Below are 27,907 nucleotides of genomic sequence, written 5' to 3'. Positions count from 1 at the left end.
ATCCTGCTAAATAGAACAAGGTCTGGACGTTTTCATGAATTTTCTTAAACATACTATTCATTTTACATCCCCGAATATGACCTGATTTGTCTTTACTCTGTGTAGTCTTTACACTGTGAATTTATGGCGTTTATTTATTTATTTATTTATTTAGAGACCCGGTTTCCTACGATAATAATAAAAACTAATTAGTCTAATTAGGAACCAGTCAACTGTTAAGAGCCATGTGTTCACTGATTACTGAACGAATGAATGAACAGATGAATTAATGAGTCTAATTATACTGATTGTCTCATGGTGCAATTATGTGCTACAGAAACGAGAGTAAATACAGGTTTTCAATCTAAAAGTTCCAGATGAAGCTTGTTTTTAAGTCGTAATTACAAGTTGTGAGCTGTGGACGCACAGATTTTCTTGGCAGAGGAAAGGATGATGGCAGTAATTTCTTTCTTTTTAAGCATTCCCAATTATGGGAATATGCAAAGGGGTGGGGTTAGTAAGATACTAAAATCGATGATGCTAGCTAACGAGCTGGTGATAACGGTGAAAACCTGAATTCTGGGACTGCAAGTAGGAGGTAGGACCATGCAAGGAGCACGGATTTCTCATAACAGTCCTGCTGGTTTGGTCCTTAATCTGCATTAGTTATAGGTGTTTGAGTACCAGTTATAATCGTTTTGAGAAAGCTATATTTACAGTATATCAATTCAACACAAAGAACAATTGTCAATCTCTTTTTTAATCTCTCTGACTAACCCAGTCAACAGGTACATTTGCTGAGGTCCACAATCTTCTGCTCCAATCCAAATTCTGCTTCTGCAATCCTGTGGCCAACATGACTTTCCTGTTCAGAAGACTACAATCTCTAGCTTTTGTCCAGTGGACCACAGTACAAGTTCCTGTTCAGACGACTACAAGTTCCTGCTTATGGCCAGACGACTACAAAGAAGAGACTAAATGGTCCAGTAGTCTATGTGACTACAAACTCCTGTCCAGGTGACCTCAAGCTCCACAAGAGTACTAGAAGCTTCTGCCCTTATCCTCAGGCTTACACACTCCAGCTCCAGTATAGTAAACTACAATCTGCAGCTCCTGTCAAGGGGACTACAAGTTCAAATTCCTGTCCAGATACCTATGAGGTCAGAAGATAACAAAGTCTTGCTTCTAAACAGTGGACTATAAGCTTCTACTCCTGTCCTGGTTCTGCAAGTCATTAGCCCTATCCAGGAGACTACAATCTCCTGTTCTTGTCCAATGGACCTAAGCTCCTGCTCCTGTCCAGGGGTCTGCAAGGTCATGCCCCTTGCAAGAAGATGACAATTCATTACATTTCATTGCTCATGTTCTTTTTCTTTTTTCGGCGCCAAGTGTCCTGTGTTTTTGTGTTGTCTTTTTTGTACTTATTGTTTTTTGCACTGTGTTGTCATTGCTTTGTTTGCACCTAGCTGCACACTTTGCACTTTATGTGGCTTGGACAAACTTCGGTCCTAGCTCTGTGTTGTTTTTTGTGTGTGAACTTTCTGTTGTATGTTATGCAGCACCAGGTTCTGGAGAAACGTTGTTTCATTTCATTATGTACTGCGTCAGCTATATGTGGTTGAAATGACAATAAAGCTTCTTGAATCTTGAACAAAGGCCTGTTTCTATCCAGTGGGTTATAAGCTTCTGCTCCTGTCATGTTTCTACAAGCTACTACCTCTGTCCAGGAGACTATATACTCCTGCTCTTGTCCAAGGGACTCTAAGCTCTTGCTCCTGTCCAGGGGTCTGCAAGGTCATGTTCCTTGCAAGAAGATGACAAAGGCCTGTTTGTACCCTGAGGGCTATAAGCTTCTGATCCTGTCATGTGTCTGCAAGCTACTACCTCTGCCCAGTAGAGTACACTCCTGCTCCTGTCCAAGGCGCCTTAAGCTTCTGCTCCTTTCCAGGAGTCTGCAAGGTCATGTTCCTTGCAAGAAGACGACAAAGGCCTGTTTCTATCCTATGGGCTATAAGCTTCTGCTCCTGTCATGTTTCTGCAAACTATTACCTCTGTCCAGGAAACTATACACTCCTGCTCCTGTCCAAGGGACCCTAAGCTCTTTCTCCTTTCCAGGAGTCTGCAAGGTCATGCTCCTTGCAAGAACATGACAAAGGCTTGCTTCTATCCAGTGGGCTATAAGCTTCTTCTACTTTCCTGTGCCTGCAAGCTACTACCTCTGTCTGGGAGACTATACACTTCTGCCCCTGTCCAAGGGATTCTAAGCTCCTGCTCCTTTCCAGGGGACTACCAGATTATGCTCCTTTACAGATCTCAAGCAACTGTCCAAGGCTTCAACCCTTTGCTGCTGACCAAAACAAATACAAGCTCCAACTCCTGTCCAAGACACTACGAGCTTCCACCTACTGTATGCTTTTCTCCTATGTTGATTAGTGGCCCCATCTAATGGTGTATTCTTGTTACTGCATTTATCTGTTGATATCTTCAAATTTTTAACTGCTTTATCCTGGTCAGGTATGTGGTCAATCCATCACCATGAGCACTGGGTGTGAGGCATGAATGCACCCTGAATGACCAGTCCATCTAAGGGACATTTCACCAATGCACCTACTTGCATATTTTAGGGGCAGTGGAGGGAGGAAACCCTAGAGCTCTGAGGAAACATACAGAGGCAGATTACATTTGAACAGTAAACCAGTAAACTCTGATACACTGATACACATCAAGAAGATTTAATTTATAGTTACCCAACCCAAACGTAATGATGAATTAAAACAGTTTGTTAGCTAATGCTAGCTAGTTATTATGGTGATATCAAATGATCAGGCTTGCCCCTAGATCAAATTGTCCCTCACACACAGACATCTGTCATACAGTCTACTCCAAACATCTGGATTTTTAATTTGATCATTTTCATGGCCATCCTGAATCTTTTCACACAGTCTGATTTCATGCTATGCAAAAGCTGTGTGAAAGAGATGAAAATGCATCTGTCAGGAAACAGAATTCAGTCGAGAGAGTGTGTGTGTGTGAGTGTGTGTGTGTGTGTGTGTTAGAGGATTCCAGGGGAAATTTAAAATTACGATTTAAACCGTAAATGTGTGCTTTCCAAACACGGCTAATCAGATCGACCTAATGGTTTAACTACCGGGCTGATGTTTTTGAAAGGGGCTCTTTAATTCCAGTAAAGAAGCCGTGTTCCTCTTCAGACATACAATAACAGTCCTGTTTTATATTTCGGACAGTCTGTTAATATAACAAACTCTGAGTGACCTCGCTGTACTGCTTGTGCTTGCGCTGAAATCAATGTCTGTGCTGTAAATTCATGCGCCAGCCATTTCCTGCATGCTGGAAAGGACATTTTTCCTATTCTCTGGGACTCTGTAGTGTTTACATTAACTTTTTTTTTTTATTATTAGGGTAAAAATGACTCAAAAATACCCCTATCCCCCAACACACACCCACACACACATAGCTCCCCATCATTCCATTTACCTATAGCTATGCAAGTAAGCAAGTATACAAAGTACTAGTACATAATAATATAAAAGTAGGCAGCTGTGCAGTACATGAGTATGCTAGTAGTCAAATGTTCTTTTAGTCACTAAAAGACTAAAAGAACATAGCATGCTATATTATATGCGAGTATCTTAATTGGCATGTATACAAAAGTGTGAGTAGACCAGTAGGTAAGTACTCAAGCATTCAGTTGTGCTAGTGGTCATCTATGCTAAGGGTAAGTATGCTAGTAGGCAAATATTTTAGTATGCTAGTAGGCAAGTATGTGAGTAGGGATGTATGGGTGTACAGGTATTCTTGTAGGTAAATATGAAAATAGGCAAATAAGCAAATGTTCTAATTTATAGGCAGACAAGTATGTTATTAGATAAGTAGGTTAGTTGGCAAGTATTCTAATAAACAAGTATTAAAGTAAGCATTTATGCTAACAGGCAAGTAGGCAAGTAGACAACTGTCTTCTTGCCAAGTGTTTGCAAACAAGTTGGCAAATATGCAAGTATGCAAGTCTATACATATATTTTTGCTTTTACCCCACTCTCTTCCAATTTGGTCAGTGTTAATTGCCATATATATCAAGGTGGTGGTAGCTCATGTGGTTAAGGCTCTAGGTTGTTGACCGGAAGATCAGGGTTCAAGCCCCAGCACTGCCAAGCTGCCACTGTTGGGCCCTCAACCTACCAATCCCCCCCCTGCTCCAGGGGCACTGCACCATGGCTGACCCTGCGCTCTGACCCCAACCCCTACGGATGGGATACATGAAGAAAGAATTTCACTGTTCAGAAATGTATATGTGACAAATAAAGACACTTAAATATAACAATTACCAACTGAGGTGGGTGAGGACCAATGCATAGACACATATGCAGGTCAGAGGAGACACCAACTGTCTTCTTCCACATGCATGAGCTCACAGATGCCCATTCCGATTGATTAATCTCACCCTTCCCTTCCAGAAAACAAAGCCAGTTTGGCTTTTTGGACTCGTGTGATGGTTAAGCTTATCAGGATTAGAACAAATGATATTCTACACTGTAAAATGAACATTTTCTTTGTCGTGACAGTCATTTGTTAGTATTCATATAGACCATAAATCTTTTAGAGGTTGTTCACTGCACTCTGCATGACTTGGCATCAAATCTTCCCCTGCATTTTCCATATCCTGGGTGGTTCCATGTCCTTTGAAGGTTGTTGGTCACTTCAAGGGCACCAGCAGGACTTGGAATTCAGAAAACCAATTTTGAAATGAAACAAACGGGGTTTTATTTTAGGTTAACATACACTATAGGGTTGATTGCACTGCCATACTGCCACTGTTCGGACCCTGAGCAAGGCCTTTTAACCCTCTCTGCTCTAAGAGTGCTGTATCTTGACTGACCATGTGCTCTGACCCCAAATTCTATAGTTGCGATATGTAAAGAAAGAATTTCACTGTGCTGTGATGTATATGTGACAATAATCCAAGCTTCAATTCTACTCTGTTCTATTCTATATACTGTACATATGATGTGTGAACATTATGACCACCTGCATAATATTGTGTTGGTCCCCCTTTTGCTGGCAAAACAGCCTGAGGCATGGACTCCACTAGATCCCTGAAGGTGTGCTGTGGTAACTGGCACCAAGATGTTAGCAACAGATCTGGTGCTGTATTAAGGGCCTCCGTGGGAGCAACTTACAGGACTTAAAGGACACTTTTGATAGATACTGACCACTGCAGACCGGGAACACCCCACAAGAGCTGCAGTTTTGGAGATGCTCTGATCCAGTCGTCTAGCCATCACAATTTGGCCCTTGTCAAACTCACTCAATTCGTTATGCTTGTCCATTTTTCCTGCTTCTAACACATCAACTTTGAGGACAAAATGTTTACTTGCTACCTCTAATATATCCCACCCACTAACAGGTGCCATGATGAGGAGATCATCAGTGTTATTCACTTCACCTGTCACTGCTCATAATGTTATGCCTGATTGATGTATATAATGAGAGCTAGCCTTAAAAGGTAAGGTGCTCAGCTCCATTATATTATTGTTTGCAAATAAAAATCTTTTGCCATCATCTCAGACTCATTTCAGAGGTATTGGTTTTCATCCAGCCACTGGTCTGATACTCTTGATCTGAGGTTTTAAAGTGGACAATAACAGCTAGTGTGTTCCTGAACATGTGTGTGTGTGTGTGTGTGTACTGTATGCATGCATACAGAGGAGATCAAACACTTCAGCACTTCACTCTGAGGAGGAGTTTCTACAGGTATACAAAGGGAACAAGGAAGAGTGTGAGAGAGAGAGAGAGAGAGAGAGAGAGAGAGAGAGAGAGAGAGTATTGTATAGTGAACAGTATTAGAATAGTAGTAGCAGTAGCAATAGTAGTAGAATAATAGTAGAAGTAGTTTGTGTTTGCTGTTGTAGTAATAGTAATGTGAATAGAAATATAATGAGTAACAGCAGCAGTAGTAGTAATAGTATAATAATAATAATAATAATAATAATAATAATAATAATAATAATAATAAAATAGTAGTAGGAATAACAGTAGTGGTGGTAGTTGTAGGTGTTTGTTGTTGAATAACATGAGCAGCAGCAGTAGTAGTATTGGTAGAATAGTAGAAGTAGCAGTAATATGAGTAGCACCATTATTATTATTACTTAAAATACTACTTATAATGCTAATAGAGGAACTGTATTTCATGTTTCCGACACTCAGGATTTTTTTTTTTTCAATTAGAAATCAGAAAATGATGCTGGAAAAAAATGATGTGGTTAATATGGCCACCTCAACTAAAACAAATAAATGTTTTAGTGTTATAGATACTGTAAATTTATCAAATCACTCGAGTAAATAGAATGATCAAGCAACTGGAGCCAGCATATTTAAACAGATACCCATCAAGTGCTGGGAAATGCTGTCTGTCAGTAATACTACCTTTTGTCTTCAGTTTCAGGGTATTTCTACATGTGGATTGACATACTGTATAATTGAAGTCTCCGTAAAATTTCAGCCCTATAGATGGAGCCATAGACATTTGCCAATGTTCTTTCCTCTTTCCTGTGATCGCTGTAGAGAAATCGTTTATGATAGCAATAATTGGTATACAATAAATAAATAATCAGGAAAATGCAAGTTGTATAATCTCAGTGAAAGTACTTTTTGAGGAACCATATAGTTAAATATCCTTAGTTTTCTAAAAGGCTCTGTTTGATAAACTAACAGTCATTTGTAGAGCTCTCCACAGAACACTGAAGGATTCCCAAGAGGCACACTTGAGAGAACTTTAAGCCCAGGGTGTCCAAAGTTCTTGCTGCCGAAACACAAGAACCTAATTCAACATTTCTTGAATTACTGAAAGAGTAATTCTTAAGGGGATTTAAAAATTAGCTTCACTTTAGGTCATATGTAAAAATAAATAAATAAAATAAATGAATTAAAAAAATTAACAACCTCAAAGTTGATGTGTTAGAAGCAGGAAAACTGGGCAAGCGTAAGGATTTGAGTGAGTTTGATGAAGGGCCAAATTGTGATGGCTAGACGACTGGATCAGAGCATCTCCAAAACTGCAGCTCTTGTGGGGTGTTCCCGGTCTGCAGTGGTCAGTATCTATTAAAAGTGGTCCAAGGAAGGAACAATGGTGACCCGGAGACAGGGTCATGGGCGGCCAAGGCTCATTGATGCACGTGGGGAGTGAAGGCTGGCCCATGTGGTCCGATCCAACAGATGAGCTACTGTTCAGCTCAAATTGCTGAAGAAGTTAATGCTGGTTCTGATAGAAAGGTGTCAGAATACACAGTGCATGACGGGTCAGGGCTGTTTTGTCATATATATATATATATATAAACATTAAACGTTCCTTCACTCAATTACAACTTCTTTTAATGACCACTAGATGGCACCGCTCACCTATGTGATACCCATTACAGTACGACAGTACTGAAATGTCGCAACCATTATGAAACGCCTTCAACAGGTTATATTTGTATCATACTGAAAAAGTCATATAACATTGAAATAAATATAGGAACCTTAGTAACGGGTTTCGGCTGGGTTTAGCTCAAATATTCACCAAAGTTCAGGTTAAACAAAGTTAGTAGTGTGGTGAAAGAAGTGTATAAGGGATAAACTAACAAATTAAATGACAAACGACTTTAATTAATGCTGATATGTTAATATCGGTACCACTTTTTAATATATAAATCTTTTCTATACATTTAATATCTACATACAAATAAATAAATAAATAAATAATGCTTTATATAGTAGTATAAAATATGTATAAAATGCACATTTCATGATTGTTTTATACACACAGCTTATTTATATTTTATATACACTGCATGTCCTAATCATTTATTGTTATTATTATTATTATTATTATTATTATTATTATTATTATTATTATTATAGGGAATAACGGTACACTTTACCTGCTTATTAGCTTGGATGGAGTTTACACTGACCAATCAGAGAGCCATAATGAGGCGGGCTTAGTCCCGGCTATCAAATAGGATCCGGGGTGGGCGGGGCTTCGCTGCGCTCGGGCTTTGTTCTCGGAGACAGGAGTGAAGTTTGAGCTCCGTTATTCTGCCGCACATTGCACTGGACATACGAGCTCAACACGCGCTGGCCATATTACTTCAAAACTTTTATTTCTTTCATCGGACTTTAAAGCACAAGAGTGTGTTTTTTGAAAGAACTTTTTGCAGTTTGGAGGATTTTTTATTTGTTCTGTGAGTGCTGGAACTTTTTTTTTCTCCTTTTTTTACAATGGAAACTTTTCCATCACTGGCATTATGAGTAGAGGAGAGAGACGGAGAACTCTATGGGCTTTCCAGCACGAGCTCTCTCTGCAACTAAAGGCATTTTAAGTGTATGCTTTTTTTTTTTTTTTTTTACATTTAAGGGATTTTGCATTTATGTTGCATTTAAGGTCTTTTTTGCATTTATACCTGTTGCATTGCAGACTTTTTTTGCACTGATGCCTGTTGCATATAAATGCGTTTTACGCAGAAGAACGCATTTTCCTCTGCACGGACTTTCTAACCAGCTGAACACAAATATTTGTATTGCTGCATGAGAAACACAAGCAAAGCCCAACTTTGGATTGTTTCTAAACATTTTTGTTCTTCTCTGCGTTCTTTGTACTTGGAGTGGATGCATCTCTGTTCGACAGAGTCAGACTGGCACTTTCAGCATGGAGCCTTCAGGTAGGAGTTTGTCTGCGTTTCACCTACTTCTGTTGATCTTATGGACTTTATGGCAACGTTCCTCATCCAGTCAAGTTCGCCACGAGTTTCACGTTTTGGAAGAGCAGCCTGTCGGCACTTATGTGGGCACTGTAGACCCCAAACCAGGATTTACCTACCGTTTTGGCGAGAGCCACAAGCTGTTCACCATCAATGGAACGAACGGTGTCATACGTACATCCTCTGTGATTGACCGAGAGACCTTGCCGAGTGACATAATCAATGTTGTGGTGTTGTCCAGCCAGCCCACATATCCTACAGAGGTCCGGATTGTTGTTCTGGATGTGAATGACAACGCTCCTGCATTCCCAGATGCCACCATTGCGGTTTCATTCAGAGAGGACACAGTCGGCGGCAGACAGGTCATCCTGGACACTGCTACAGATGCAGACATTGGTGTCAATGGAGTGGATCACAACACCTATCGGATCATTAGCGGCAATGAGAAGGGAACATTTCGTCTGGATGTTACTGTGAACCCCAGCGGAGAGGGTGCATTTTTGCATTTAGTGACCACAGGTGGCTTGGACAGGGAGCTCACGTCCTTCTACCAGCTTCTTGTTGAGGTCCAAGACAAAGGGGAACCTAAAAAATATGGCTATCTCCAAGTAAATGTTACTGTCCAGGATGTCAATGATAACCCGCCCATGTTTGACTTGGAACAGTATCAAACAAGTGTGTTTGAAGATGCAGCCGTAGGGTCTAGTGTTTTGCAGGTGGTGGCCACAGATCAGGATGAAGGTGCTAATGCAGATATCAGGTACTTTTTAGATGAAGGCACTCCTTTCCAAATAGACCCAAAAGCAGGTACTATTATTATCAAAGAGGCTTTAGACTACGAGAGTAAAAAAGAATATTCCTTTACAATACATGCTACAGATAACGGAGTGCCTTCACTGTCAGGAAGGACAGAAGCAACAATTAAACTCCTTGACGTGAATGATAATGATCCCGTGGTTAAGTTTAGGTATTTCCCTACCACTTCAAAATTCGCTTCTGTTGATGAAAATGCACAAATTGGAACAGTAGTAGCATTATTGACTGTTTCTGATTCAGATTCCTCTACAGCTAATGGTAATATATCTGTTTCTATTCTTGGAGGGAATGAGCAGGGCCACTTTGAAGTGCACACTTCTCCTGTCCCCAACTTGAGCTTAATTAAAGTGGCCAGTGTGCTAGACAGAGAGCGGATATCCTCCTATAACCTTACAGTATCTGTGTCTGATAATGGAAAACCTGTTGCCCGATCCTCTTTTGCTAGCCTAGTCATATTCGTGAATGATATTAATGATCACCCACCCATATTCCAGGAAGCAGTCTATAGAGTTGATATTAGTGAAGATGTTCCCAAAGGCAGCTACATTAAAGGAGTCTCAGCCACTGATGGTGATTCTGGGCAGAATGCTAACCTGCGCTACTCAATAGTGTCAGGAAACAGTTTGGGTTGGTTTGCCATTAGCGAGAACAGCGGCTTGGTCACTAGTGCAGCCATACTTGACAGGGAAACTGCATCAGAAATCATACTGAACATAAGTGCCAAAGATCAAGGCCTGCAGCCTAAGATATCGTACACCACATTGATTGTGAACATTACGGACGTGAATGATCAAGTCCCAACGTTCACACAAAACACGTATCACATATATCCAGTTGAGCATTCAACAGCTGGTAGTGAACTTCTACTACTGTCTGCCATAGATACAGATCTTGGTGCCAATGGCACGGTACAGTTCACATTTGACCCAGAAACACCAGCTAATGTGCAGGAGCTATTCCGGGTAGATGCAATAACAGGAAGGTTAAGCACTGCTTCTGAGCTGGATAGAGAGGAACAGGGTTCCTACCTACTATATGTTAAAGCTACCGATGGCGGCTCACCACCTTTACACTCTACTGCTAAAGTCAACATCACATTAAAAGATATTAATGATAACAGGCCTGTGTTTTACCCTGTGCAGTATTTTGCTAACATTAAAGAAAACGAGCCTCCTGGATCTTATGTCATAACCGTGTCAGCCTCTGATCCTGACCTGGGTCGAAATGGCACTGTCAGATATGCTATCACTGCCGGAGACTCTTTCAAGTTTCACATCAATAGCAACACAGGCAAAATCACAACGCTAGTGCGTCTGGACAGGGAAGAGAAAACAACTTACCAGCTGCAGGTTTCCGCTACAGATGGAGGAGATCTGCGCTCACAAACACAAGGCATTGTAACCATCAACGTGATTGACACTCAGGATAACCCTCCGTCATTTAGCCAGAAGGAATACAGCTTTGTCATTTTTGAAAACACAATCCAGGGTACAGTGATAGGAACAGTTTCGGCCACTACAGTTGACTTGAACACTAATATTAGTTATTTGATAGCATCAGGAGACCAGAAAGGCATTTTCTCGGTTAATAGTGTAACAGGACAGATAATAGCCACTGGACTTATTGACAGGGAGGAGCAGGTGTTTTATCAGCTGAAGGTGATCGCCAGAGGTGGAGATGTTACAGGAGAAGCTTTAGTCAACATCACAGTAAAGGATCTGAATGACAATGCTCCTCATTTTCTCCATCCTGTGGAGCATGTAAGTGCAGTGGAGAACTGGAAGACAGGTCATCACATATTTCAGGCAAAAGCTTATGATCCTGATGAAGGTCCTAATGGTATGATCGAGTACAGCCTCCAGCAAAACCCCAAAGGACTGTTTCATATACATGAGAAACATGGACTTATCACACTTACAGGATCTCTAGAGGTCTCCACAAACTCATACCAGGTTGAGGTGCTGGCCTCTGACTCTGGTGTTCCCCGGCACACCTCCACCCTTGTCTTGACTGTCAGTGTGTATGATGTCAATGACAACGCTCCAGTATTTGACCAGCTCTCATATGAAGTTATTATCTTGGAGTCAGAGCCGGTGAACAGCCGTTTCTTCAAGGTGGAAGCTACAGATAAAGACTCTGGAGTAAATGGGGAAATAGTGTATGACATTACTGGTGGGAACACTAATGATGTTTTTGGAATTTTTCCTGATGGACAATTCTACATTAAGGCAGAGCTTGACAGAGAAGTTCAGGACAGGTATAATCTGCTACTGGTAGCACGGGACAGAGCGGTAGAGCCTCTAAGTGCTAGTGTTAATGTGACCATTATTCTGGATGATGTCAACGATAACCGGCCACTTTTCAACAGCACGAATTACGTGTTCCGCTTTAAGGAAGAGCAGCCGCGGGGTTCGCTGGTCGGACAGGTTTTTGCTGAGGATAAAGACTTTGGTCCGAACAGTGAGGTGAGGTATTCTTTTGAAACACCACAGTCAAACTTTGAGTTGAATGCCATCACTGGAGAATTGACTAGCACACTACAATTGGACAGGGAATCTTTGATGAGGCAGAGAGGTACGGCTGTTTTCACATTCACAGTCATTTCGTCTGATCAGGGACTTCCTAAGCCTCTCAGAGACCAAGCCAAAGTGCAGGTGTACATTCAGGACATCAACGACAATACACCCAAGTTCACTAAAGACATCTACCAGGCCTCCATCTCAGAGTCGGCACAAAACATGACACAGCTACTGAGAGTATCTGCTTCAGATATGGATGAAAACAAAAATGGACTTGTGCGCTACCGCCTCTTGGAAGGCAACGAGGAAAACCAGTTTAGCATCGACAGCAGCTCTGGTCAGGTCACACTTGTGGGGAATTTGGACTACGAAGCCACATCCTCTTACTCTCTTAAGATCATAGCTGAAGACTCTGGAGCAGTCCCACTGTCCTCTTCTTGTCTGCTGAGCATTAGCATTTTGGATGAGAATGATAACTCTCCGTCTTTTCCAAAGTCCACCATTATAGTAGATGTTCTTGAGAACATGCGGATTGGAGAGCTAGTGGCATCCATCACAGCGACTGACTCGGATTCAGGTTCCAATGCTGATATAACATACAGCATCACTGCTAACAACAATCATGGCACTTTTAGTATTAGTCCCAGTACTGGTAGCATCTTCCTCATCCGAAAGCTGGACTATGAAACCCAGTCCCTCTACAAGCTGAACATCACTGCAAAGGACAATGGCAGGCCTCAAAGATCCTCCTCCATTCCTCTTATTATTCATGTGCGAGATTTCAATGATAACCCTCCTGTTTTTACTCCTGGTGACATATTTAAGTCCATCCCTGAAAACCTCCCTCTGTCCACCTCTGTCATGACGATCACAGCCCATGACATAGACGCAGACATTAATGGTGAGCTGGAGTACTCAATAGTTCAGCAAACACCGAGAGGAAGCCACTTTCGCATCAATCCAACCTCTGGCATCATCCTGACAAGCAGCGCGATAGACAGAGAGTTCTCAAACATGTTTGAGTTAACTGTCAAAGCAATAGATCAGGCAGTCCCTGTCGAGTTCCGTCGTTTTGCACTGAAGAATGTCACAATCTGGATCACAGACCAAAATGACAACGTTCCAAACTTCATCTCCCAGAATGCCCTGGTGGCCGAAACCAACATTGTAATTGGCTCGATCCTGACAACGGTTGTAGCTTACGATCCCGATGAGGGTGCAAATGGTGAGGTGGAGTACGAGCTGATCAAAGGTGACTCAGATACATTCATCATGGACCGGTACAGTGGTGACATTCGACTGGCGTCCCAGCTCGTCCCTTCAAAACTCATCTACAGTCTAGTCGTTTCTGCTACCGACCACGGTACAGAGCGAAAAACATCCCGTACCGAATTAACCATCATTCTACAAGGTGCTGATGGGCCTGTGTTCTCTCAACCCAAATACATCACAATTTTAAAGGAAGGTCAACCTCCTGGCACCAATGTCATCTCGCTAGACGCGTCCAGCCCTCGTGGCTCTGGCACCAAAGTGGAGTATTTCATTGTGGCCGTCCAGAGTGGCGGGAAAGCCGTAGGAAGGCTTTTCACCATCGGCCGTCACACGGGCATGATCCAGACAGCAACGGAGCTGGATAGGGAGCAAGGAGCTGATTTGTATCTTCTGGATGTCTACGCCATTGAGACAGAGACCAGCCAACCCCGAACTCAGAGAGCTGAGGTGAGTAATGGCTATTTTTTTCTGCTTAGCTGTGTTTGCATTGTTTGCCTCATTTTCCTGGGAAAACTTAATTAGGTTAAACGTTTTTGGACGGGTGTGCCTATGTGCCTGTGATGGCTCTTGCATATTATGCTAGAAAGGGTCCAAGAAAATGAGAATTCATGGCTGTGCAAGTAACATATGCTGAAGTCATTGGCCTGGTTTAGGGGGATCAAGTTTTCTGATGGAAAAACTGGCAGCCACACTCTTCAAGTTAAAACACACACACACACTTTTGTATATTCGTTAATTAAAACCCTGCCTTATGTATTTTTCAGAGAGATCTGGGTTGTGTTAGATGTAAATAACCTTGCACTTGAGCAAGTCATGGTTGTTGTAAGTGGGATTTTGTGTTTTTGGCAGGCTACCCTTATTGTTCTAGGCAAAAAAAAAAAAAGCTCAGGCTATAACTGGTTCACAGAGGCGATTGCTGGGTTTTGTCTTAGAGAGGGAAGTGTGTGTGTATCCTGTGTTGTGTCGAGTTCCTGCCCAAGCCATCTTATCAGCTGCCACGAATTCCACAAATCAAGATGTCAGACAACTTTACTGATTATTCTTATAACTGATTACTCATATTAATCGTGTCCAAACTGGGGGAGTTGGATGGTAGGGTATAATAATTTTCTCAGTTTTGTTTGTAGTCCAGTACAAAAAAAAAAAGTGTGTTGGGGAGTGAGTGGGTAGGTTTGTTGGGGGGGATGGGGGGGTTTGGGGTTGCCGTATGAAAGATGTGGAAAACAGCAAAAGTTTCAGCCCCTTTCTGATACCTGTCTCCAACTGAGTAAGGGGTAATTATGTTGGATTTGAGTTTTTTGGGGGAGATTTAAAGCCGGGTGGTCCTGCTTTTGTGCCACCGGCTTTGGCTCAGAGGGCAATAAATGACCGTTAAATTCAGATGACCCTTTAAGTCTTGCTGAATAGAATTTTTTTCTCTCCAGAGAAAAGGAGAGCGACTGAAAAGAAAAAACATTTGAAGCTGAAACCATGTAGTACTACTATGCTGTGATGCTTTCTCTAGTGCTCCTGCGAAATTGTCCCCTTGGGATGGAGTTAAAATCCTGTGCAGCAGGAGAGAGAGAGAGAGAGAGAGAGATGGGGGGGTTCGGTTGTGATCGGCTGAAACTTCAGTCCAGCTTTTTGGGTGGCTAAGGCTGAGCCACTCCTCAAATCAAAACCAAATGTGATTCTATATGTGCGTTGAAGGGAATTTCAGCTGGAACCAGAAATTTGGTGTTATTACAGACCTGATGATACGCATGTATAAATTGAATTTTTTCTCTTGGTTCATCCCTGCAACATTTCCTATTAGAAAAAATAAATGTTTTGTTATTCACTTATTACTTTTTTAAAGAAGTGTTTAGGAGTATACCTGTTTAAATAAGCAGTTCTGTTTTTTTCAAGCACTTTATCTTATAAACATTTGAAACTTCCAAAAGTGAAAACTGTGGGTATATAATAAAAAACATTTAAAAACATTAATTTAGTACATTTGATGAATCGATGTCACTGTCACCTTATTTTTACTTCATTTTTTGTTCGGGATTATCTCAAATCACCCGTACCTTTCAATACTATATAAGCATGTTATAAAGCACTTTGAGGCAATCAATCAATGACAGCGTGACGTGATGTGGTCTATTGGTTATTTTCCTATAAAAACATGTCCCAAAATGTTTTCTTCATCTTATACCATAGCAATCTACCAATAGTCTTATATATATTTATTTTAAAAAAAAAACTAAAATTTTTTTTAGTTAATGTTCTACATTCTAGCAGCTATAATGCCCATTGTCTTAGAAAGTGCTGACACTGGAGACTCCTTCTAGAAGTCTTAATCAAACACCTTTATACAAGTAACTCGGTGATTAAATGCTTCACTAAGTTGTTAATGTGTTGGGTTCGCCATATAAGTCGTTGTGTGACTTAAATTGGTGAAGAACTGCAGGAAGTTGAGCTAAAAGAATGCGAAAGCGGGTGTTTCGAATGAATAATGCTGTTACAAGAGTATGTTCTAGTCTGTGTAGCTGGCGCATATTTGATGATGTCATTTTGAATGTTGAACAAAACAGGATCCAAAACACACACACACACATACACACACACACAGAAATATCTTCATTCAGCCATATTTAGTCCATGCATGAGTGATCTCTGTGTGTGTGTGTGTGTGTGTGTGTGTGTGTGTGCGTGTGTGTCTTTTATCTTTTCTCTCTCTTTCTAATTCACTTCTTGAACTGAAGCCCATCTATATTGACAATGACACACAAAGAGTAGAGTAACTGATTATACAATTTTAGTCTCTCTCTCTCTCTCTCTCTCTCTCTGTCACATACACACACACACACAAACTCACACACAATTACTCTTTTCCCTTGTATACAGTATATAGATACACGGGTCTTTGTACCATCTGTCTGATCTAATAATCTCTCTCTCTCTCTCTCTCTCTCTCTGTTTGATTTAATGTCGTTATCCTTCTTCTTGTCCCTCATTTTGTGACAGATTTAGGGATTGGACCTAGAAATGAACCTGATTACCTTTCTCCCTGTCTCTCTATCTCTTTCTTGAAGCAGGCAGAGGTTGAGAGTTTAGGGCTTTTGGGGAGCTCCCACATTCCAGGAAAAGAGAGAGAGAGAGAGAGAGAGAGGGACTGAGGTTGAGAGAGAGAAAGAGCAGATGGCTGGAGAAGATAGAGGTGTCTTATGAGTTTGTTTAACTTCAAGGTCTCAGTGTGTGTGTGTGTGTGTGTGTGTGTGTGCGCATGTGTACTCTACAGTCTGTTCTCACAATTGTTCCACTCTTTTGCCTCTGTACAACACACACACACACACTGTGCTTCTGGCTATGAGGAAACTCACAGATTTATATTTAATAGGTTTCTACAGTAAAAAGTTAAATAAATACTTATCTATTACACACAGAAACTCCAGAAAGCCACTTTTAATAGTATATTTTGTTTGAAAGTGCTAAACTTATCACTTCTAATCGATGAAATTAACCCTTGCCTTAAAGTAAAAGTATTAAAATCAACACTAGTATTAGTTTTGAGTGAAATTGTGTTTCTTGCTATTCTTGGAACATGTCTTACATTCTTACAAATATGTCTTACATTTCTTCCCTGTAGAACTATATTAAATGCATAATTTTACTTAAAACCGTATCAAATAAACTCTTTTAGCATCGTGTTTCAGTAAAAGTCTTACAACCAATGCTTCTAAAATAGAAATTCACAATTTCACCAACTTCCTACATTGTTTTGTAGTTGAACTTTATTAAACTAATAATTACAGCACCATGCCTTCTCATATTTATTGCATCTAACATTGACTTTGATCAACATTGCTAACATTACAATTCTTTCAACATGTCTTATGTCGAGTTCACACTGCACTCAGTTTTCAGAGTGGTCGGATCACGGGTGTTTTCACACTGCACGACTATCTAGGGGAGCGTTCAGTCGCTGGTGTGTTCACACTGCACGATGGATCGGCGACAGGAGGTTTCACACTGCATGACTTCACAATAGGAAGAATCGCCGACAACTCTGTCTGGTTCTCTGTTTGATGCAATTGTACAGCTTATTAATTCTAATAGAACTACATTTAAGACATTTCTTTCCTTATAAAAACTCTATTAAACTATGATATTGTGCTCCAACCGAAGCCATGCTTGCTGATATTGTGGTCTATAACTCTTCCCCGAACTTCCCACTGCCCTGCATCTCGCTCTGTCATTGGCTGTAGGTCATCGCCGAGGTATGTTTCAGTCAGAGCTCCTTTCACACTGCACGATTCTGAGTCGCTGACAGGTCAAGATATTTAGCATGGCAACTATTTCACGGGTGTCGGCGCCCTCACCGCAACTCGGTCAGATCATGTCTTTGGTCATTCACACTACGCGACTGTCACTCACATGCACGTTCTCCGCTTTGCCTTGATTTCGCAAAACTAGTCGGCGACTGAAAAGTAATGTGAACTCGGCATTAGTAACAGTGTTAACGTCGATGCTTCCAACATTGTGTTTTGCAGTAGCAAAAATGCAACAAGTGGCAACCTTATCATATGAACATTTTTAGCATCGTGTTTTAGTAAAAGTGTTACAATGATTCTGATGAACAGTGTTATTTTTCGAAAGTTTTATAATTTTACCTAGTCTTCATGGTTGAAAAGGACGCATTCTAAACATGCGCAAGTCACACTAGCAAAAAATAAAAGCAAAATAAGGATTAGTTTAGAAACGGACCCAGCATGTTTCTGCGCCCTAACTTTGTTAGTATCATTGAATTTGGGTAAAAAACCAAATGTTTCGATGCAAATACTGTGTAATTGGTTATATAACAATTGCGTAACAACATGATGCTTGCGTTTAAAGGAAATCAGGCTTTCGTTTCTTTGGCAGTTCAGACGGCACAGACCTTTGCTCTGTGTTTGTAGAAGTCTGGAGCCATTGTTTTTTTTTTTTCACCCTCACCCTTGCATTGTTTTCCTCCTGGAAGCATTTCAGTCCAGCGCTGGGTACTGTGCAGCTGAAGAACGGCACGCTATTCTCAGCATGAAGCGCGTTTACTGAATTTTTCAGAAACAGATCCTTCTGGCCCGTGACTCAGGGATAGATTGGTTTTGTCTGGGAGTTCGGCCCTGAGGAAATGACATTAAGGTATTATGAGAGTCGAGAGAGAGGATGGGATGTGTAGGAGATGTGTATGTGTGTGTGTGCGCTTGTAAAATGCAACCGAACTAATAAATCAGTTTGTGTACACACACATAACGTTGAATGTACATGCTGGCCCGTATCGGGTTATGCGACCTCAGCACACACACACACACACACACACACACACACACACGTGTATGTTCAGCTACTTACCTAACCCTGTAGGTGGTCTAAGAAGGTTAAAGTTGAAAAACGTGTGTGTGTGTGTGTCTAGTAATCATTGTTCCAAATCTGCATCACAGCAAAACTCATACTTTACTAGCTGTTTGGTTCCCGTTTGGTTTCACGCTGCACAAAAAAAACCCCAAAAACAACAAAAACAATACGTTGACTGAGGGCCATGTAGAACTGAAAACATGACCCTTAAAAAACAAAGAATGTCCAAATCCCACAAATCACCCAAGCATTGAGAACATGATATGTTTTTCGCTTTTTTTTTTTTGTTCCATGTTCCAAGTATAAGCGACAGCTCTGTGCTTTTGGCTCAGTCGAGCGGCTCACATGCCATGTTTGATTCACTCAGAGTCGATTCAGAGTCAAATGACTCTCTCAGTACAATTGAATCCTCGCACTCAGCAGTTTCGGGCCTCATGTACGTGTGATTTCTGGCTTCTGATCAAGCAAAAATAAAGGGGGAAAAGACAGAAGGGAGCTATCTAGATACTACCCAGGGTGAATTAAATAAACTTGTGAAGAAATGATTAGTCATTTTTCATGGAGTCTCCAGTGTCAGAGTTAAAAGAGTTTTTCCCCCACAGGAAAGTCTTCATGGTGGCTGGCTTTGTTTTTACACTTTCCCACCAATCTGGCAACCTGCATTTTTATTTTATTTTTATGTAAGAAATAACATGCCTCGTGGACGTTCCACAACACAGAAGTAAAGGGAATGATTCTGTTGTTGCAAAAGAAACACAACTTCCGGTGTTCTGCTACATCTACAGCTACATCTACATCTACATCTACTGTTGCTATGGTACCTCACTGAATTATGGGATGTTTTTTATTGTCGACTCACCAACTTTGATATTTCAGCTGGCTCTAAAACACTTCCTGGTAAATGAAGCATTGTGTTACACAAGAATGGAACAACACACACTGATGCATGCACACACACACACACACACACACACACACACGGTAGTGTTTAGCTGTTCCTGGTTTGTAAACATGTTGCAGCTCCAGCTGTTGTTGTTTGCTGTGGACTTTGAATATCTGACATTCCATTTTGGATCGTTTGAATTTTATGGGATTTCGGGAACATTAAAGACGTACACTAGAAAGTATTGCAAAGTTTTAAAATGATTGATTCATTTTTAACGATCTCTTAACACGGAAACGTTCCGGAATTCCTTTGTCTGTGTCTTTCTCTCTCATCTTTCTGTGTTTGATGTCAGATTTTGCTGTATGTGTGAGTGTGTGTGAGAGAGAGAGGGAGAGAGAGAGAGAGAGAGAGAGAGAGAGAGAGAAACAGAGAGTGAGAGAGAGAAAGAGAGAGAGGGAGAAAGAGACACAGAGAGAGAGACAGAGTGAGAGAGTGAGTGAGAAAGAGACAGAAAGAGAGTGAGACAGAGAGAGAGAGAGAGAGAGAGAGAGAGAGTGGCAGTTTGAACTCTAGGTGCTGCATCTTACTAACCACACACACTACACACTGCACACACTCAGGCAGTTATGCAGACTAATGCAGGGGTCAGACAGGGCAGTTGACAGTCAGAAGATCAAACTGTGAGGCTGAGATCAACTCCATATGACCAACACACACACACACACACACACACACACACACATGCACATGCACAGATCTTTGGTAAAACAAACTTGGTTCGGTTTCACTGCAAAAATCAGATCGCTGTGTGTTTTTAAATATAACTCAGAACACACACACACACACATGCAGTAAATACAGAAATATGAGAACTAACACTCACTGGGAAATGTATTTAACCTTACAGAGATGAAGAGCTGGTGTTACTGAAACTGCTGGTAGTAAAAACTAAGGATAATAAGTCAGGAGTAAAACACAAGGGCTCATGCTGTTAGCGTAAAATAATCAACGACAGAGTGGAGCGATGCAACCTGACGCTTGTGTTTCCTCCAAGAAGTCGATTATTTATTAGTAACTATTTTATTTCTTTCATCTGTTTCTTTCACAGCACATATTTTTGATTTGTGGAGAAACGGCTTTGTTACAGAGTTCAGCAGCGCTGTGGGATTACAGGAGGATTAACAAATTTACACCCTGAGCTCCATTTACACAATAAATCTGAAACTGAATGTGATTTAAAATGAATGTTAAAATTCAGAATTAAAATTGCCAACGTTCCCTTACGCATGCTCATTAGGCATAAATATACGTTTAAACTGAAACTTTTGTCATTTTCATTCTATATTTTTTACAGTTCCAAACATAAGTGGCTCAGTTTAAGCTCACGTACCATGTCTGATTCACTTGGAGCCGATTCAGAGTCAAATGAATCAACTTCAGGGGGCAGTGGTAGCTCATGTTGTTAAAGCTCTGGGAAATTGACCCGAAGACTGACCGGTGTTCAAGCCTCAGAACTGCCAAGCTGCCACTGTTGGGCCCTTGAGCAAGGCCCCTGACCCTCCCTGGAGTCTCTTGTTTCTTGTTCCAAACATAAGTGCGACCGATTTGTACTTTTGGCTCAGTTTAGCAGCTTACATGCCATTTTTGATTCACTCAGAGTTGATTCAGAGTCAAATCTCAGTACATGTGTGTACGTGTGATTTCTGGCTTCTCATCAAGCAAAAATGGGGAAAAGACAGAAGTGAGCTATCTAAATATTAACAGATATTAAACTTGGGAAGAGATAATTATTCATTTTCATGGAAGGAGTCTCCAGTGTCAAAGGTAAAGCTTTAGAGTTTTAGAGTTTTCCCCCACAGCAAAGTCTTCAGGGTGGATGGCTTTGTGTTCCCAGCAATCTGGCAACCTGCATTTTTATCAGGCTTGCTCATTAGGAATAATTATAAATTAAAATTCAAACTTATGTTATTTTTATTCTATATTTTTATAGTTCTTTAAAGCTACTTTGAGGCAATGTTTATTATTAAAAGTGCTATACAAATAATACTGAATTGAAATGAAAAAAATAAAATAGTGGTTTATATTAAAAAAATTTAGAAAATAAGCCAAAAATAAAAATGAAATAAATAAAATAAAAAATAAATTTTATGTTTATATATAATATAAATATAAATATAAATATAAATATAAATATAAATATAAATATAAATATAAATATAAATATAAATAATATGAAATAATAATATAATAAACATAACACAAAATAACACACACACACACACATTTTATTGTGTGTGTCTCTTTGAGAATTGTGCGCTCATGAGAGTCGACTCTTTGAGCTGAACACTGATATACAAGCCTTTTTTTTTTACTGTTTCTTTAAAATACTTCCATAGAAACCCAAAAGCCTGGTTTAGAAAAAAAAGAAAAAAGAAAAGAAACAGCACTGAACCGTTTGGGAGTCGAAAGTATCGATTCATTGATGAGTCATATGATTTGACTCAGTGAAAAAAACTCGGGATTCCCATCTCCAGTGTGTGAGTGTGTGAGCAGTCAGACAGTGTGTGTATGCTTGTCTAAGACTCTGTCTGTGTGTGTGTGTGTGTGACTTGGCCTGATCAAATTTGCTGTTCTCCCGAAGTCTCTAAAGAGTCACTTCCTTTCCATAACCCCCCCCCACCCACCCCCACACACAATGTGTATAAAAAAAGTGTTTCAGTCTCATAAATCAACGTCACACTTAAACACAATACACACACAATAGAGTGACCGACCCATTGAGAAGTCCTTAACCCTGAAACCGAAAGAGAGAGAAACCGGATACACACTGACACACACTTTTCAGTCGGGTCAACCTGGAGGAAAAAAATGGAGCATCTAGTAGTGTTGTAGTAGTGTAATATGTAATATTAATACAAGGAAAGCAAATTCTTTATTGTTGTTGTTCCATATGAACTGCTAGACCTTGTTGGTAATTTAGTCCGAGTTACACCCTCTTTATCCACTCGGGATTATTAATATCAGCTCTAGAGGAATTTTCTAAGTCTCTCTCCATTCGATGGAACAGTATGACTTTGTTGTGTTATCGTTACACGCTAACACCAGCATCACGTTCCATTTCCAGCTCACGTTCTTTGCACTTCGCAGGACTACACTCGCGGAGACGGTACAGCAGATGGGAAATGTTGTTCATTATTGCACATGACAAGTCAAGAGTTGACCAATTATCAACTACAATGCAAATGTGCGCTACGACATGAAAAAGGCACGCACGCATACACACACAAACACACACACACACACACACAGATCTTTTGGCAGCGCGAGAAATAATACACAACTGGGTGTGATGAGGCATGACACTAGTGCCTCGAAGTTGATTCTTTTTCTCCTGGACCATAGCAATGACCTCGATGCTAACACTTTTTTTATCTGATTTTTATTAAACGACAAAGAAAAAAAAACACAATAAGATATTATCTTGGTTATTGTTCTGTTTTGTTTAAATATATAAAGAAATATCTCCAATATGGCTTTCTAAAAATATTTATGCATTGCTTAGGAATGTGTTTTGTTAAAATAAATTGTTAGCAAAAAAAAAATCACAAAATAGTGACACATTTTACCTCAGTGTTTTGGAACAATCGGAACAAATGAATAATAAGGATGCTGGATCACACACACACATAAATAAATACAAATACATATGCACACACACACACACAAAACACAAAAAGACATAAGATCCACATGGATAATTAAATCCAGAGAAAGTGTGTTTCCTTCTGTGTTTTGCCTTGAAAATGAAGAGGGGGTGGGGGGGCAGAGAAAGAGAGAGTGAGAGAGAGAGAGAGAGAGAGAGAGAGAGAGAAAGAGAGAAAGACAGAGAGAGGGAGATAGAGATAAAGAGAGAGAGAGACAGAAAGAGAGAGAAAGACTGAAAAAGAGAGTCAGTGGGAGAGAGGAAGACAGAAAGAGAGAGCAAGAGGGAGAGAAAGACAGAAAGAGAGAGACAGCGGGAGAGAGAAAGACAGAAAGAGAGAGCAAGAGGGAGAGAAAGACAGAAAGAGAGAGAGAAAGAAAGAAAACGAGAGAGAGAAAGACGAAGAGAGTGTGAGAGAGAGATAGAAAGAGAGAAAGACAGAAAGAGAGAGTGAGAGGGAAAAAGAGAGAGAGAGAGCGCGAGAAAGAGAGACAGCAGGTACGCCAGTCACGCGTGAGTCACATTGAAACTGTAGAATCGCTACCCAAAAGCCTCCAACTGTTTTCAATTAAGCAAACACACACACACACACACACACACACACACACTGTATTTTCCCCAATATCCAACCAGCACTCTTTCTTGCCTTAGTAAAAACCTGTAAAATCTGAAACTGAGTGTAAAAATGTCTAATAATATGACGTTGATGATGATGGTGATGATGATGATGATGATGATAGAATAAGACACCCACGCACATGCATATGTTAGAGCTTTTATTGTCATCTCGAGCACATATAGCTGACGCAGTACACAGTGGAAAGTGCACACTACAAAGCAAGTGTAGGTCTGCTGGATAGTGTGTGTAGAGTAACGTGTGTATGAGTGTGTACGAATGTGTATGATTGTGTACGAGTGTGCATGAATGTGTACGAATGTGTATGAGTGTGTACGAGTGTGCATGAGTGTGTACGAATGTGTATGAGTGTGTATGAGTGTGCATGAATGTGTACGAATGTCTATGAGTGTGTACGAGTGTGCATGAGTGTGTACGAGTGTGTATTAGTGTGTACGAGTGTGTACGGGTGTGTATTAGTGTGTACGAGTGTGCATGAGTGTGTACGAGTGTGCATGAGTGTGTACGAGTGTGTATTAGTGTGTACGAGTGTGTACGGGTGTGTATTAGTGTGTACGAGTGTGCATGAGTGTGTACGAGTGTGTATGAGTGTGCATGAGTGTGTACGAGTGTGTACGGGTGTGTATTAGTGTGTATGAGTGTGCATGAGTGTGTACGAGTGTGTATTAGTGTGTACGAGTGTGCATTAGTGTGTACGAGTGTGTATGAGTGTGTATTAGTGTGTACGAGTGTGTATTAGTGTGTACGAGTGTGTATTAGTGTGTACGAGTGTGTACGAGTGTGCATGAGTGTGTACGAGTGTGTACGGGTGTGTATTAGTGTGTATGAGTGTGCATGAGTGTGCATGAGTGTCTACGAGTGTGTATTAGTGTGTACGAGTGTGCATTAGTGTGTACGAGTGTGTATGAGTGTGTATTAGTGTGTACGAGTGTGTATTAGTGTGTACGAGTGTGTATGAGTGTGTACGAGTGTGTATTAGTGTGTACAAGTGTGTATGAGTGTGTACGAGTGTGTATTAGTGTGTACGAGTGTGCATTAGTGTGTATGAGTGTGTATTAGTGTGTATGAGTGTGTACGAGTGTGTATGAGTGTGTATTAATGTGTACGAGTGTGTACGAGTGTGCATGAATGTGTACGAGTGTGTATTAGTGTGTACGAGTGTGTATTAGTGTGTACGAGTGTGTATGAGTGTGTACGAGTGTGTATTAGTGTGTACGAGTGTGTACGAGTGTGTATGAGTGTGTATGAGTGTGCATGAGTGTGTATGAGTGTGTATTAGTGTGTACAAGTGTGCATGAGTGTGTACGAGTGTATATTAGTGTGTACGAGTGTGTATTAGTGTGTACGAGTGTGCATGAGTGTGTACGAGTGTGTATTAGTGTGTATGAGTGTGTATTAGTGTGTACGAGTGTGTACGGGTGTGTACGAGTGTGTATGAGTGTGTATTAGTGTGTACGAGTGTGTATTAGTGTGTACAAGTGTGCATGAGTGTGTACGAGTGTATATTAGTGTGTACGAGTGTGTATTAGTGTGTACGAGTGTGCATTAGTGTGTATGAGTGTGTATGAGTGTGTACGAGTGTGTATTAGTGTGTACGAGTGTGTATGAGTGTGTATGAGTGTGTATTAGTGTGTACAAGTGTGTATGAGTGTGTACGAGTGTGTATTAGTGTGTACGAGTGTGTACGAGTGTGTATGAGTGTGTACGAGTGTGTATGAGTGTGTACGAGTGTGTATGAGTGTGTATGAGTGTGCATGAGTGTGTACGAGTGTGTATTAGTGTGTACGAGTGTGTATTAGTGTGTACGAGTGTGTATGAGTGTGTACGAGTGTGTATTAGTGTGTATGAGTGTGTACGAGTGTGTATTAGTGTGTACAAGTGTGTATTAGTGTGTACGAGTGTGTATTAATGTGTACGAGTGTGTATTAGTGTGTACGAGTGTGCATGAATGTGTACGAGTGTGTATTAGTGTGTACGAGTGTGTATTAGTGTGTACGAGTGTGTATGAGTGTGTACGAGTGTGTATTAGTGTGTACGAGTGTGTACGAGTGTGTATGAGTGTGTATGAGTGTGCATGAGTGTGTATTAGTGTGTACAAGTGTGCATGAGTGTGTACGAGTGTATATTAGTGTGTACGAGTGTGTATTAGTGTGTACGAGTGTGTATGAGTGTGTACGAGTGTGTATTAGTGTGTATGAGTGTGTACGAGTGTGTATTAGTGTGTACGAGTGTGTATTAGTGTGTACGAGTGTGCATGAGTGTGTACGAGTGGGTATTAGTGTGTATGAGTGTGTACGAGTGTGTATTAGTGTGTACGAGTGTGCATGAGTGTGTACGAGTGTGTACGAGTGTGTATTAGTGTGTACGAGTGTGTACGAGTATGTACGAGTGTGTATTAGTGTGTACGAGTGTGCATGAGTGTGTACGAGTGTGTATTAGTGTGTACGAGTGTGTATTAGTGTGCATGAGTGTGTACGAGTGTGTATTAGTGTGTACGAGTGTGTATTAGTGTGTACGAGTATGTATTAGTGTGTACGAGTGTGCATGAGTGTGTACGAGTGGGTATTAGTGTGTATGAGTGTGTACGAGTGTGTATTAGTGTGTACGAGTGTGTATGAGTGTGCATGAGTGTGTACGAGTGGGTATTAGTGTGTATGAGTGTGTACGAGTGTGTATTAGTGTGTACGAGTGTGTATTAGTGTGTATGAGTGTGCATGAGTGTGTACGAGTGTGTATTAGTGTGTACGAGTGTGTATGAGTGTGTACGAGTGTGTATTAGTGTGTACGAGTGTGCATGAGTGTGTACGAGTGGGTATTAGTGTGTACGAGTGTGTATTAGTGTGTATGAGTGTGCATGAGTGTGTACGAGTGTGTATGAGTGTGTATTAGTGTGTACGAGTGTGTATGAGTGTGTACAAGTGTGTATGAGTGTGTACGAGTGTGTATTAGTGTGTACGAGTGTGTATGAGTGTGTACAAGTGTGTATGAGTGTGTACGAGTGTGTATGAGTGTGTACGAGTGTGTATTAGTGTGTACGAGTGTGTACGAGTGTGTATTAGTGTGTACGAGTGTGTATTAGTGTGTACGAGTGTGTATGAGTGTGTACAAGTGTGTATGAGTGTGTACGAGTGTGTATTAGTGTGTACGAGTGTGCATTAGTGTGTATGAGTGTGTATTAGTGTGTACGAGTGTGTATGAGTGTGTACGAGTGTGTCTTAGTGTGTACGAGTGTGTATTAGTGTGTATGAGTGTGTATTAGTGTGTACAAGTGTGTATGAGTGTGTACGAGTGTGTATTAGTGTGTACGAGTGTGTATGAGTGTGTACAAGTGTGTATGAGTGTGTACGAGTGTGTACGAGTGTGTATTAGTGTGTACGAGTGTGCATTAGTGTGTATGAGTGTGTATTAGTGTGTACGAGTGTGCATGATTGTGTACGAGTGTGTGTTAGTGTGTATGAGTGTGCATGAGTGTGTACGAGTGTGTATTAGTGTGTACGAGTGTGCATGAGTGTGTACGAGTGTGTGTTAGTGTGTATGAGTGTGCATGAGTGTGTACGAGTGTGTATTAGTGTGTACGAGTGTGTGTTAGTGTGTACGAGTGTGTGTTAGTGTGTATGAGTGTGCATGAGTGTGTACGAGTGTGTATTAGTGTGTACGAGTGTGCATGAGTGTGTACGAGTGTGTGTTAGTGTGTATGAGTGTGCATGAGTGTGTACGAGTGTGTGTTAGTGTGTATGAGTGTGCATGAGTGTGTACGAGTGTGTATTAGTGTGTATGAGTGTGCATGAGTGTGTACGAGTGTGTATTAGTGTGTACGAGTGTGTATTAGTGTGTACGAGTGTAGAAGTGTGTGTATTGTGTGCTGTGACTCATTATCAGGTGTTATTCATCAAGTATCTGTGTTTTAATGAGGGCATGTAAGAGCCAATAAGGAGTTACTAAAGTGTGTGTGTGTGTGTCTCCAGTGGAAAACTCATAAAGAAG

The 27,907-nt window shown here is 40.8% G+C and overlaps 1 protein-coding gene across 1 annotated transcript in view; it reads left to right on the top strand.

Annotated features, from left to right (window-relative positions):
* Positions 1 to 8,084: 8,084 nt before the first annotated feature.
* fat4 (FAT atypical cadherin 4) overlaps positions 8,085 to 27,907 on the top strand; it is a 95,134-nt gene continuing 75,311 nt past the window's right edge. The window contains exon 1 of the mRNA XM_058410250.1: positions 8,085 to 13,789. Within this exon, the coding sequence (XP_058266233.1) occupies positions 8,684 to 13,789 (5,106 nt within the window). The 5' untranslated portion in view covers positions 8,085 to 8,683. The remainder of the gene's footprint in view (positions 13,790 to 27,907) is intronic.

Source organism: Hemibagrus wyckioides, linkage group LG02 (assembly GCF_019097595.1).
Source record: "Hemibagrus wyckioides isolate EC202008001 linkage group LG02, SWU_Hwy_1.0, whole genome shotgun sequence".
NCBI lineage: Eukaryota > Metazoa > Chordata > Actinopteri > Siluriformes > Bagridae > Hemibagrus > Hemibagrus wyckioides.
Note: the sequence above shows the minus strand (reverse complement) of the source record. Positions and strands in the feature narration are given on the sequence as shown.